A 15264-nucleotide genomic window follows, 5' to 3' on the forward strand; every position below is an offset into this window, starting at 1 on the left:
TATAAACCATGTTTTTATTTTTAAAAAACTTCAGCATTATGGATGAATTCAACTTCCTTTAAAACCAGTCACTTTCCTGTTAATGACAAAACAACAGGCAAAAGAGCAGACACGTCACTCTTCAGAGAAGCTGTGCAGTTTACAGAATTTAGACAGACCCGCTCTCTTGTCAGCCAGTGAACAAAATAAAGTTGCTTTGGTAAATTCCATCAAGAAAAAAATATCTTTCCCCCAAAGCACACCAATAAATATTTATATTAAAATCCACAGAGTTATTTTAATCAGATACAACAGAAGAAAAATTCATTTTTACATTAATGTTTGTAGATAAGAAAAGTATTATTCACGTGCGTAATCCAACCCCACTCTGGCTTGCATTTGGTTGTGAGGAATGAGGGGTATGAGGGGCCGTTCTGCCAGCTGTGCATCACGTGTGTCCCCAAGGGGATCACAGGCACTTAGCATCATAGCACACTGGCACAGGCTCCCCGAGCTGGAGGCTGTCCCACCTGCCCCCCACCCCGAGCACTCTGCCCAGAACCTCAAACACAAGTCCCTTCCCTGCACCTCATCACAGGATTAGCCCAAGATGAGCCCGAAGCTCCTGCTTCAGACAGCTCATCTCAGTCACAGCAAGTGTCTCTAGGGAGAAGGACTCCAGTCAATGAGCTGAACTGTTTACCTGAGGAAACACGGTTTTCAACTCCGCTATTAACCACTTCAAGGTTCTAACACAAACAGGATTTTACCACCACTCACATGTCCCCCTTTCAAGGCTCGGTGAAGTACACTTGTCTATTAGAGAGAGAGGGACATGGGTGATTTTGACAGACGCTACACAGATGACAGACACAGATGGTTGGGTGACACGTGGATTGTGGCTAGACGGCTGGTAGTCAGATGACAGGGTGTACACAGACTGAGTGACCGAGAAATGGCAGGTGGCAGGCAGGCACTCTGTCACCCCCTTCACCCCTCGGAGTCCATGGAAATGCTAAATGGCACCCCTTGTGTGGAACAGCACAGAACTGCTCACTGAATACCTTGAAGATAGTGGCTCTCACAAGAGAGGAATGCACAGTGTAACTGGAGGTTTTTCTTTTTAACCAAAAACCCCTATATCTGTTCTGACCTCAGAGACACGTGGTCCTCCTGTGGGTTGGGTCTGTCTTGCTGAGGATACACGTGCTGTGTACCTGACCTGGGGCCCACCTGTCAAGGAGACGACAAGCAAGTTCAGAGACACAAGAGATGCTCAGTGACGCTCCCGAACCAGCCACAACACACAGCTTCTCGGGTCCAACAGTCTCATTTGAAAAAACAAAACCCTGGGTGTTACAGAAAAGAGGCACTTTCAGCATTTTACCTACAATTTCAACTCTTAACTAGCAAGTTAATATTTTCCAAACAAATTTAAGTGTCAAGTTATTAAAACTGATCCATGCTTTATAGCATTCTTTAGTCTGCAATCAAAATAAGAACAAACTTTAGAAGAAAAGAAACATCAGTATTTAAAAGTTCAGGAACCTCAAGATGGGAACACTGTCACCATCTCATATGCTTGTGGGAGGTGAAGCTGTGTTTGCAGACAGTGTATTTCTGGGGATCAGATAACAGCCTTCACTTCTCCAGCGTTTAATTTGCTTGCATATTTTACGGTTTAATACAAACAAAGAGCTAGCACAATGTGACGTGACCTTTGGAAGATTCACGTTACACCTGGATTGCAGGTTTCTGACAACAGAAAAGAAGTGTGTGGCCGCTACATTCTTGTGTCATAGGATACAGGTATGTGCTACATGCAGAGACAGGGATCAAGTCACAGAACACAGAACTGCAACTCAGGACACAGAAAGACAGTTTTGTGGCAAAAAGCAAATCCCCACTGCGGTGAACTTCCCATCTAAGGTCAGCAGCACACGGATGACAGGTGGACCCTGTGCGTGTCCACTGAGAAATCACAGGACGCCTGGAATTTCCTCACTTGGCTTTTGAAGAGGAAAGCCAAATGAAACCGCACAGAGCAGATCCTCTGTGATTTTCATCTGGGAAAGACCAAACGGGACACTATACTAATAAACACCACGACACCGCAGACTCTAGGAATGTGAGGGAGATGAGATACAAAGGTGCACGATCAGGCAGACTTTGGTGTGAGGACACGCGGGGGCTGGGCGGTCACTCAAGCTCCTCCCAGTCGTCCGTCAGGTGGCCTCTGCTCTGCCGGCGGATGCTGACCAGCTTCCCGGCCGACCTGAGGCTCCAGCGCGAGCTGCTCCCTGCGCCGGCCAGGCTGGTGTACTTGCTAGAGCCCTTGGTGTCCTCCTGCCAGCCCGGCCGAGACACACGGTCACTCACAGGGCCGCCTGAGTCTGCCGCCACGTCTTCAAGGGCAAGTTTTGGAGGTTCCCAACCTTCTATCTCATCTGGTTTCTTGGACTGTATGTTCTGTTTCAAAACCAAATTGTCCCAAAATCCAGACTTCTTCTCTGTCTTCAACTCTTCTTTTAATCGTAAGTTAGTGCTACAGGAGATGAAAGAGTTAAGTGTTGGTGATCAGTCATCTTAGGATGTCAAGTTGTGTTTATTTTATAAATAAACAGATAGATGTGTAAAACCTGAATATTAATATGGAAAAATCAGTCAGTACACGTGATTAATAAAATTTGTGAATGCCATATTTAAGGTACCACCACTTGGCAAAACTCAAGCAATGTCAGCCTCAGGGAGAAGACAGAAAAGCAAACTGTCTCAAGGCACACAGAAGGCTGAGCCTGTCTCTGAAGATACGTGAGAAAAGAGGCCCCAGATCCCAGATTCAAAACAGAGATTATTCCCTGTACCAAGTCGGTTTGCCACAGGCTTATTCAGCTGCAGCCTCAGATGTTCAGAGCTCAGAGCACTGTGTGCCCTGAGGAAAATGCAGCCAACTGGAGTGGGTCCCCACAAACGACACAGCACCCTGGCCGCGAGTCCCCTGGCCTAGCTGCGGAGAGCATCCCCAGAACATAGGCCCAACCTTCCAAGTCTTGTTTAACTGGACTGAGGGGCAGAACACAGGCACAAGTTCAAGGCCCCCAGGAGATGCTGGCCTGTTAGCTGCTACCCAGACAGCCCAGAGGACTGACTTACACAGTCCTCAAGGAGAGGGTGGGGAGGTCACAATCATGTGGTCAGAGGAGGGGGAGGACTGGATGGCTCTGATGGGTCCTGAGTGCTGCCAAGGTGCCCTGTCCACGGAGGAGCAGCCTCTCTATGGTCAGATTCCCCAGGATTCACCTGCTGTTGGCAACACCATTTATATTTTCAGATTTAAATTTATATTTTCATCTTTAAGTACATTTTTTTGTTGGCCATGCCACACAGCTTGTGAGATGTTAGTTCACCCACCAGGGATCAAACCCAGGTCCACAGCAGTGAAAGCACCAAGTTTTAACCACTGGACTACCAGGGAATTCCCTAAATATATATTTTATAAATTCAAAATATTTAACTAGCAGCATTGTCAGCACGTAAGTATAGTTTACAGGCAATCTTTGCATTTTTAACTGGGTTTTTCCTTGATTCTCTAGAACAGCTGCCACCTGCCCACCTTAAACATGTGGCTACCATCTGCTTTAAGGCTTGTAAGTTCAGTTTACAGCTGGAAGTTCAAGAGCTGGTCTGAGAAGCTTTTAAAATTTTTTTCCATTTTTCTATAGTCTTTCAAAGTGCTTATACTTAGAACAACTCATTTCCTTCTCCTCACAAGGGAGGAAACCCCTCTTGTCCCCTCTCATGGCCCTGCCCTCTGTCTCTGGAATGCCTGCTCCCCTGACAGCGGCTACTCACGCTCTGGACTTGGGGGATTTTCGCCCTTCCAGCAGCTGCTGCTCGTCATCCTTGTTAAATAGAGAAGTCACTTCTTTCCAGCCTCGGAAAGTTGCTCCTGGAACCTAATGAAAGGTTAAGAGAAGATCAGACCTGACGCAGTGAATACACAGGTCCGAGTCGTGTCACCCAGTGGTCATGAAGCTGACACTTCAGCAGAGAAGCTGGCCCACACTGCCTTATCTGTGTGTCTGCACAGCAAGTTCTCCCATCAGCTGCAGGCAACCTCCATGCGGCTGAAGACAGTCACCCGCGTTTAGTAACTTCAGCCAAACGAGATCAGGTTGACGGGGCTCCCAACCGAGGGCGGAGGGGTACTGAGGGGTGGGGAGGCTGCACCACCACACATTTTGTAGATTCTTAGAAATGATTTTGTTACTTTTTCATTTCTGAAATCAGGATATAATTAACGCCTGGCACCTTAGATTCAAAGAAATACAGTAATAAGAAGGCAGGGATGGAGAAAAGGAAGTGCATCTGCAGGGCTCTCCTGTCAAGTGCCTTTTCCTGGAGTCACTCTGATGGCTCTGGAGCCTGAAATCACAAAACAGCAGGCAAATGTGACACCACCTAGTTCAGTCGCTCAGTCGTGTCCAACTTTTTGTGACCCCATGGAATGCAGCACACCAGGCCTCCCTGTCCATCACCAACTCCCGGAGTTCACTCAAACTCATGTCCATTGTGTTGGTGATGCCATCCAACCATCTCATCCTCTGTCATCCCCTTCTCTCTCCATACATGACCACAGGAAAAACCATAGCCTTGACTAGATGGGCCTTTGTTAGCAAAGTAATGTCTCTGCTTTTTAATATGCTGTCTTGCTTGGTCATAACTTTTTTTCCAAGGAGTAAACGTCTTTTAATTTCATGGCACCTAAGGGAGCTAATAAAACTTCAGTAACTGACCCTAAAGAAATGTGGTACCTATAAACTATCAGAGAATTCAAAATAACCTTATTGAAGTTTAGTGAACCACAACACAAAGGTAACTAAATGAAATTAGGAAAACAACACATGGAACAAATAGGAACCATAAAGAAAAAATCTTAGAACTGAAAACACCAAACAAAAATTTTAATAGGGTCAAATATAGACTTGACAGTGCAGAGAAACAAAGACATCTGAAAGTATCCAGTAAGAGAAAAAGAAAAAACAAAAAGAATGACAGAGAATGAAGAAAGTCAAAGGGACTTGTGGAACACAATCGGTACAGAATAAAAGAGAAAGGGACAGAAAGTATACTTAAAACAATAAGGACTGAAAATGTCTCAAACCTGGGGGGAGATATGGATATCCAGATCCATGAGACCAAAGGACCCCAGATAAGTTGAACCCACGTAGATCGGCACCAAGACACATAATTAAATTGTTCAAAAAGAAAGAATTTTGAAAGTAGTGAAAGAGACTACTTACATACAAAGGAACCCTTCACCCCAATATGGAGAGATTTCTCAAGAGAAACTTGTCAGGCCAGGAGAGGATGAGATGATATAGTCAAAAGATATTTTAACTACTAAGCATTTTCTTAATTTACTTACTGAATTATAATTACCATAGGATATGGAGAAGGAAATGGCAACCCACTCCAGTATTCTTGCTTGGAGAATCCCATTGACAGAGGAGCCTGGCAGGCTACAGTCCACGGGGTTGCAAAGAGTCGGACATGACTGAGCGACTTTACACTCACACTCATTATAACAAAAGAAAAAAAACCCTATCAACCAAGATTTCTATATCAGCAAAACTGTTCTTCAGAAATGAGGGAAGATAAAGACTCTCCCAAACAAACAAAAGTGAAGGGAGTTTGTCAGCACTAGACCTGCCTAACAAAAAATGCTTAAAGGAGTTCTGTGAGTGAAAATAAACACAAAGCCAGAGTAAAACTCACTAGGACAGGTAAATTTATACTCAAGAGTAATACAGTAATGGTGGTACATAAATCACTTATAATTCTAATTTAAAAGTAGAAAAAAAGTACTAAAAATAATTCCAACTACAGTAATCTGTCCTTGGATACACAAAAATATATGTAAACTGTAATGGGTTAAAAGACCCAACTATAAGCTTCCTACAAAGAGTCTCACTTTAGCTTTAAAGACACACATAGCCTGAGTGAATGGATGTAAAACTAACTTCAAGCAAATGGTGAACCAAAAACAGTAGGGATAGCTATACTTATGTAACACAAAACAGACTTTACAAATGGTGAAGAGGGACAAAGGTCACTATATAATGATAAAGGGGTCAGTTCTATCAAGAAGATCCAGTTATTAAATATTTATGCACCCAATACTGGAACACGTAAATGTATAAAGCAGAAATTAACAGAATTCCCTGGTGGTCCAGTGGTTAGGACTTAGCCTTCTCACTGCTGAGGGCCTGGGTTTGATCCCTCGTTGGGGAACTAAGATCCCACAAACTGCATGGTGCAGCCAAAACTGCTGCTGCTGTGCTAAGTCGCTTCAGTCATGTCTGACTCTGTGTGACCCCATAGACGGCCGCCCACCAGGCTCCCCCATCCCTGGGATTCTCCAGGCAAGAACACTGGAGTGGGTTGCCATTTCCTTCTCCAATGCATGAAAGTGAAAAGTGAAAGTGAAGTCGCTCAGTCGTGTCCGACTCTCAGCGACACCACGGACTGCAGCCCACCAGCCTCCTCCGTCCGTGGGATTTTCCAGGCAAGAGTACTGAAGTGGGGTGCCATTGCCTTCTCAACTACTGCTAACAGCTAAAAAGAGAAACTGCAGTACAATAATAATAGCTAGCGAATTTAATACCACACTCTCAACAATGGATAGAGATCAGACAGAATCAATATGGAAACAGTCTGAACAACATTACAGATGAAATGAACCTCACAAACACATATAGAATATTCTATAATGTGACTGCAAAATACACATTCATTTAAGCACACATGGAACCTTTTCTATGATAGACCATATATTAGGCCACAAAACAAGTCTGAGCAAACTTAGGAGACTGTAAGCGTAGTATCTTTTTTGACTGCAACATATACCATCAGAGGAGGAAAAGTGGAAACTGCATGCAAACTAAACAATACTCTCCTGAACAACATCAAAGAGGAAACAAAACTGTATCTTGAGACAGACAAAAAAATACAACATACTAAAACTTACAGGATGCAACTAAAGCAGTTCTAAGAAAGAAGTTCACAAGACAAAATAACAATCCTGAATAACATAACTCTATGCCTTAAGCGTGAGAAAAAGAACAAACTGAGCACAAAGTAAAATGGAGTGACAAAGAGGAGAAACAGAGACACGAAAATGACAGAAGAGTTATAAAACTAAGAGTTGGTTCTTTGAAAACGAAAACAAAATTGACAAACCTTTAGCTAGACTCACCAAGGAAAACAAAGAACCAACTTAAAATTCTAAATGAAAGAAACATTACAATTGATACCATGTAAAATAAGGATCATTAGAAGTTACTGTGAGATTACAATTGATATCACCCTGCTCCCCAGATGGGGGCTCTGCATTCATCCGGCTGACCCTTTTAATCTGTTAGGATGACACTCAGCAGTAAACTCTACAGAAACTCCTTAGACTAAGTAGAGAAACAGCTAAGGCTTCACGTGGCTTGCTCTGAAAACTACATACTGTACAATGGTCTGCTGTGGACCTGCTCCTCAGTGGGAATGCACAGATCAAAGTGACTCACCAGCAGAGCACAAGAAGACATGCAGTTGTTGTAGAGTGTGTGATGCTACAAATGCATTTGCTAATAGTAACAAATACATGTTAGTAGTCCTAAAATGTGAAAAATGTTCCTGATCAACCACCAATTAAACTTTGAGTTCTTGGTTTGTTTGGTCACTTGTGCAACAATGTTTGTATCTTTTCAATACCCAAATCAGTTGGCAGTCAACTCAATTATTCATGCTAATAGAAGAGAAGAGAGAGGTTCCTGATTCAAAGCCAAGTGCATCTGTGTGCCAAAAGCATTGAGCAGGAAAATGCACTGTGGAATCCCGAGGGGGTGACCCGAACGTCTGTCAGCTGAGGCCTCTTTAGGCAGGCAGAAGGGGCTTTGGGGACTAACCCAAGCCCACCAGCTAGACCCCAACGTGCTACCAGCTGTCCGTGCATATCTGGGGACTCACACACTCACTTTTTGTACATGTGACATCTGTGTACATGTGTGCATATTGACACGTCCTGTGTTTATACATTATATGCACACAAGACCTCTAGAGGGAGGAGCAAGAGCTGTCAACTGGAGAACTGGGTGGCAGGCAGAGATGAGACTCACCACATCCCCTTCAGTCCATTTTCAGTCTTAGATCATGTGTCCCTGCTGGAAGGAGCAGGAAACAGGGCATCCTGGAGTGGTGGACTGGCCACGGGAGGAGGTGGCCCCAGGAAACTAAACGACAGATGGTGGGCAGAAAGAGCATGAGGTGTTGCCAGGCAGATACTGAGTTTTCTGGGAGGAGGAGAACAGGGAAAGCCACCAGATAGAAACTGGTGCAGGACAGAGCTCAGACACTCAAGATATAAATGCAGTTAAGAGGAGTTTTGTGAGGAAAATCAATAAAAGGCAGATGCGCAGTGGGCACAAGAAGCAGCCCCCAGTTCAGAACAAAGCTCCCCTCAGCCACTGGAGGACACTGCCCGCCTGGACACTGCAGAGAGGGACATGTCCAGCAATGCAGCCTCAGATGTCGGCAGATGTCAGCCTCTGACCCACAACAGAGGCCTTGACAAGTGGCGTTTTCCAGGGGCTGAGGGCAGGTAAGTGCGTACCCAGAAATCTAACTAGTCCAATAAAACACACCTCCCCCTGCGCCCTGGGAAACACCTCTCTGATGGAATGGAAAAGACTACTCTGAATAGCGCGCTCCTCTGAAACACAGTAGCAAAGAGCAAAGAGTCCACAGGCACAGGGCTCAGTCTCTAGGGAGACAGCTTTCCACAGGGTCCCACTGCAACATGAGACAGGCACTGAGCTTGCAAACCTGCTCGCAAGTATCTTGAGAAAGAGCTTCAACATTAACAGTGGTAACTTCTGAGAGCAGAATTCATGCTGAGGAGGGGAGAAATGGGTACTCTTCTTTTAATTATAAACTTCACAGTTCTTTCTGAATTTGAAAAACAAAAAGACAAGCTACTTTGCTAGGAAAGATTGTAATGTATAATGATAAAAATCTAATGTCTTCAATATAAAGAATTTTATAGAACAATTAAAAAAAAATCAAACGACCTAGTAGGAAAATGGGCAAAACAAAACAGAATCTTTTGACTTGGGAAGGCTCTCTGAGTATGTGGGAGAAGCCAGTCATGTGACTAGGTCTTCACCCCGGTGTCTCAGGAGGAGACCCTGTCAGGCGAGCCTTCTGGTTCTGGAGAAGGGTGGGCTCTGGGCCTGAAAGGACTTGGATCTTCTGTCACAGACAGCATCCAGCAGCTCTGCACGCCCTGCTCACCAGGACACTGCTCGGTAACATGCCCTTTTTTCCATTGGTTTTCTTTCTCTTGTTTAGCTTTGGGGTGCAGTCAGAAAGTGTTATTAAGAGTCTTGAAGCTGGTAAAAAGTCCCCAGCAGATCTGTTTACCACCTGAGGTGTGAACTGAGATCTCCAGGAGGCACAGGGTAGCGGGCACTGTCCCCAGAGAGGTGGGTGGGTCTCTGCACCCACTTGGGCACCACCACATTGTCAGCACCCAGCACCTCAGGGGGGAGAAGGCCATTGCTTGGCTGCCCCATCAGCACTCAGCCGCCTGCACGCCCGGTTCCCTGTGAGCATTCAGCCCTCTACACGCCTGGTTCCTCAGGAGCACTTGGCCGTCTACGCTCCCAGTCTCCCGCAAGCACTCGGCCCTCTATATTCCCAGTTCCCTGCAAGCACTGCCCGCCTACACTCTAGGTCCCCGACTTCTTTGTGCTTCACTGTCTCAGAAAGCGAACACAGAGATCTTGGTGCATTTAGAATCTAACACACCAGAAGCTATTCAGAGACAGTGATGAGACGTAAAACAAAACAACTTGTCCTCTGCTTTTGCACATTTGGGAACCAAACATAATACGTTCATTCAGAGTTTTAAACTGCATTTTCAATCATTTCATTTCTAAAAAACTTCCACTTTGTGTCCTTTTAAGAGCTATTTGAAAACCAACTGGCTAACTGTAGTGGTAATTAATTGTGGCAATTACTTATTCAGAGTAGGATTGCAGTGGGGAAAAGCAAATTTTTCCTTTCCACACCAAATTTTTTAACAAACTGTTTAGCCAAAATAAAAATTAACCCTAAATGATGACTTAATTTATGTAACTAGTATAAATTACAACCTTCACATAATCTTGTAGGCCTGATGAAAACAAACATCATTTATACATGTGACGTACTTATGGAACTGAAAATCAGAACCTCTACACACTGCCCACTACAACCTTCCTCGATACAAACTGTGCAGCAGGTCTGCCAAGTGTTGGAAAGGACCCATCCAGCAGGAGCGTTAACTGCCCATGTGAATGCACACTGGCCACGGAGTGCCTGACGGCTTTAATAACAGGTAAACTCTGGGGCCAGAGGGCCTGCCAAAGGGAGAAACGTTGGTCTTTGGCTCATCGAAGGCAATGGTCTAAATGGATGTCTCTCCCCAGAATTCCCCTGCTGGAATCCTAACCTGGGACATGATGGTATGTGGGGGTGAGGGGGATCAGGCCCTGCAGGTGGAGCCCTGCGATGGGATGGGATGCAGCCTGGCAGGAAGTATCCTGCTGGTCTCACCATAGCCGTTTGAATCTCAGTCCCTGGTGTTATGTTACAGCAGCCCGATCCCATGAACACAAAGGTGCCACAAAGAAACTGGAAAAAGCAATCCTGATGAAGAAACACAGGCCTTCACTTTGCCAACCGAAATCCAAAATATGTGGGTTTTTTTGCTAGAAATATTTTAGACAGATGAACTTAACCTGTTGCGAGAAGCCAAAGGAAAATCCCATCTGCTCCCCCCACTTCTGCAGCCTCTGAATACCCTCTGCAGTCACAGCAATGGGAATAAAAATCTGACAAAACCCAACATTATCAGATAACCAATACATCAACCAGGCTTAGGTAGAGAGAAAGCAAAAACAGCTCTTCTCAGAGCCCAGACTTCATGCTGTGCAGTGTGTACGCCCTCCAGGGGGCAGCCCTGGAAGGAGGTGGCCGCCAGGGAGCAGCACAGCCAGGTGGGCCCTGGGCCCGAGGGCACCTGGGGCGCTAGCTCCTGCTCTCCTCCAGCTGGCCTTCCTGCTTCCTGTGAGCAATCCCCCCTTTTCCCTGGCCCACCCGGGAGGGGGCAGCTCTGGGGCCCTGCCGAAGTGGGATGGCTGGAGCCCCGCCTTTGCACTGGGTTCTGGGCTGTTTGCACCTCCCTCTTGAGCCAGTGGCACCACCACCACCACCACTGTCCTGGCCCGTCCTGCCCAGCCACCACGGGCCTCTGTCCCAAGAAAAGGCCAGCTTGGCCATGGCCTCCAAAGGCAAGCCGCTGAGCTCTCACAGTCAGAAGGGGTGCCAGTGAGCTGGCGGCAGTGGGTGGAGCAGGAAGGGAAGCTGGTGGAGCACCCACCAGGTGCCCCTCGGAACAGTCCACAATCCTACCAGAAATTTAGGTTCCATTCTCCACTCCAGTGTTCTTGCCTGGAGAATCCCAGGGACGGGGGAGCCTGGTGGGCTGCCGTCTATGGGGTCGCACAGAGTCAGACACGACTGAAGTGACTTAGCAGCAGCAGCTCCACTCCAACAGTGAGATGACAAGCTAATCGTTAACTGTATATAACAACCATATAATCATGAGCAATACTAAAATTTTAAGTATCTGCAATGATACAACTAAAAATAGTAGTAAGAACCTAACCTAATTTGTTCTAAGTGTCAAAACAGAGGAATTCCAAATTGCATAAACAAACATATAAAACAAACATATAAAACTCAGACCAAAGGAAGCCAGTAATTACAGGTCACGGCAGTATTCTAAGTTACTACTGCAAAAATAAACTTAAAAAGATTGATGGGTATATGTAAGAGCTGGAAATAACAATCAATAAGGAAAATAAACTCACATCTTAATCCCTTGTTCCCTTTGAAAGTTATTGGAGACAGAAAAATACGCTCAGTAGACAAAAAATAACAAGTATTGGTAAGGATGTGAAGAGAAGGGAACCCTTGTGCATGGCTTTTAGGAATGTAAATTGGTGTAGACATTATAAAAAACAGCATAGGAATTTCACAAAAAATTAAAAATAGAATGACATAGCAATTCTCCCTCTGCGTATTGATCCAAAGGAAATGAAAACACTAACTGGAAAAGATATATGGAAAAATATGTGTAGTTCATGTTCATTGCAGTGCTATTCCCAATAGCCAAGATGTGAAAACAACCTAAATGTCCATCAACAGATGAATGAATAGAGATAATGTGATGTGCACACACGCACACACATGGTTTATTATACAGCCATAGAAAATGAAATCTTGCTGTTTGCACCATGGATGGACCTTGGGGACATTATGTTCAGTGAAATGTCAGACAGATCAGGACCAATACTGTGTGATCTCACTTATATGTGGAATCAAAACCAAAGCAAAACCAAAAAGAACCCGGCACACACGGCTTCCCGGGTGGTGCCAGTGGTGAGGAACCTGCCTGACAGTGCAGGAGGCTAGAGATACGGTTAGAAATAGCCCCTGGAGGGAGGACACAGCAACCCACTCCAGTACTGGAGAATCCCATGGATAGAGGAGCCTGGTGGGCTACAGTCCCCACAGAGTTGAAGCAACTTAGCATGTATACACAGTACTCACAGACACAGAACAGACCGCGGTTGTCAGAGGCAGAAGGGGAAAAGGCACAAACTTCCAGTTATAAAACACATAAGTCATGGGCATGGTGGTGTGATGCACAGTGTAGTGACTACAGCTAACGATACTATACATGTAAGTTATCATCACAAGAGAAAACTTTTAACTGCCTACAGTGATGGATATTAACTAGACTTATTGTCGTGCTCATTTTGCAGTATACATATCAAATCTTTATGCTGTACACCTGAAACTAATATACTGTTATATCCTAGTTATACCTTAGTTTTAAAAAATTTAAATAGAATAAAATGTCCATTTTCTAATGAAAAATTCTGAAGCAGCCAAAAAAGGAGCAAAGGAAAACCTATAGACCAGAAAGAAAGTGGACAAACAAACTGACTCTGAGAGCAAACCAGATGTTTGATTTGACAAAAGAGCCATCATAAACACATTCACAGGACAGAAGGAAGTGCCATTAAAGAAGCAAAAGGAGGCATGCCAGCACTGCGGCACCCAATAAAAAAGAGCAGAGGCAGTGGCAACCAAAGAGAACCAGGCAGAAATTCTGAGGGCGAAAAGTACAATAAACAAAATTAAAAATTCACTACAGGGGCTCAAAAGTAGGTCTTAATTTGGAGAATAAAGAATTACTGAACTTGAAGCCAAAAACCAGAGAGAAAAAATCAAAAAGATGACCTCAGAAAAATGCATCATACCATTAAGCGCATCAACATATGCAAAATAGAGTACCAGAAGAAGAGAGAAATTAGCAAAAAAATAAAATAAAATCAAAGAAATAACAGAACATTACCAAATTTCTTGAAAACCAAAAATCCATACAACAGGAAGCTCAAGAAACTCCAAGTAGGATGAACACAGCGACCCACAAGCACACACACTGTAGTAACACAGAGTCAGAGTCAACATCAATGCTGAGACCCACAATGCACACACTGTAGTAACACACAGCCAGAGTCAACATCAATGCTGAGACCCACAAACACACAGACTGTTGTAAAGCAAAGTCAGAGTCAACATCAATCCTGAGGCTAACCACCTGGAGTCTGTCTTGGACTCAACAAGTTCAAGGCTCAATCGTCCTCAAGACTGTCTTTATGGAAGTCACCAGCCTCACTTCAGGGGCTCACTTAACCTGGACTTCTGATCAAAGGGATATAAATTCAGAGGGTGGGGAATGCAGAGCTTCCTGCAGTCTCCCTGTGAACTCAGAGTCAGCTTGTCTGCCTCTGTCTCTCACACACACATCAACATGTTCACCAACCATAAAGCTCTACTGAGTCTGTATTGGAATTTCATTATGTCGGCATGATTGATTAAATCATTGACTATGTGAAAGAACTCAGTCTCTAGCCCTCTCTATTCCCTGGGGGTGACATGGCTGAAAACCCCAAACCTCTATTCCTATGCCTAGTCTTTGGTACCAGAACCAAGCCCCATCCTTATGCTAATGGAGGGGCACAGGGGAGTCATATCCCTAGCATAACAATGACTCCTGACCCTCAGGAATCCCAAGGGTTTAGAACCTCTGTGCTAGGAATGGGGGTTGGAGAGAAGACCAGACATCTTCTTTACCACAGCATACAAAGAGAAAGTCTTGAAAACTACAAGAGAAAAACATCTGGTCACTTACCAAGGAAGCTGCAGTCAGAGTAGGAGCTGACTCTCAGAGAACTAATGAAGGCCGGAAGGGAGTAAGACAACATACTCAAAGCGCTGCATGAAAACACTGAAAAATGAGAATCCTGAGCCCAACAAAGCCATCTCTCAGAAAGGAAGATGAAATAAGGTTTCCCCATATAAGCAAATCTGAAAGAATTTGTTGCTAGCAAATCTCTCTTATAAGAAACACTAAATAATGGTCTAGACTTAAGCAAGTAACTCCAAACAGTAATTCAAAACCACATGAGAAAACAAAGGTCGCTGATAAAAGTAATTATGTAATTAGCAACGTAAAACACAGTAAAAATGCATAGATTTTACTTCTTATAACTAACTTAAGGAGGTATATACACTAATATATATTCAACGTAATGCTGGGCCTATGTAACATAGGTGTAATATATTTGCCAATAACAGCATAAAAGAGGTGGGTGGGAATATTGGACTACAGATGGTAAAACAATAAGATACTACGATGTTACATTAGAAATCTTCCCAACCCAGAGATCGAACCCAGGTCTTCTGCACTGCAGGTGGATTCTTTACCATCTGAGCCACCAGCAAAGTCCTACATTAGAAAATATACATGTAATATAAAAGAAAGCACTAAAGGAGGAATCACTGAACAAAAAAGACACGAGACATACAGAAAACAAAATATGGCAATATGATTTCAACTAAGCAATAATACTATTAAATGTAAACTGACTAAACAATCCAATCAAAGGCAGAGATTGTCATACTGTGTTTAAAAACTGATCCAACTAAATGTTGCCTACAGGAGACTACTTGAGATTCAGAGATAAAAAAGATTAAATGTAAAAGGGAGGGAAAAGATAAATCACTCAAACAGCAACCGAAAAAAAAGCTGGAGTGGCTATATCAATAAGAGAAACG

At 44.2% G+C, this 15264-nt stretch overlaps 1 protein-coding gene across 2 annotated transcripts in view; it reads right to left on the reverse strand.

Annotated features, from left to right (window-relative positions):
- The window catches only part of TDRP (testis development related protein), a 47789-nt gene continuing 32525 nt past the window's right edge, over positions 1-15264 (reverse strand). For both annotated transcript variants that reach the window (XM_002685163.6, XM_059889515.1), the window contains 2 exons: positions 3832-3935; positions 1-2524 (listed from right to left, as the gene is read on the reverse strand). In XM_002685163.6, coding sequence (XP_002685209.3) covers positions 2179-2524; positions 3832-3935 — 450 coding nt within the window. In that variant the 3' untranslated portion in view covers positions 1-2178. The remainder of the gene's footprint in view (positions 2525-3831; positions 3936-15264) is intronic.

This window comes from Bos taurus, chromosome 1 (assembly GCF_002263795.3).
Source record: "Bos taurus isolate L1 Dominette 01449 registration number 42190680 breed Hereford chromosome 1, ARS-UCD2.0, whole genome shotgun sequence".
In the NCBI taxonomy this organism is placed as follows: domain Eukaryota; kingdom Metazoa; phylum Chordata; class Mammalia; order Artiodactyla; family Bovidae; genus Bos; species Bos taurus.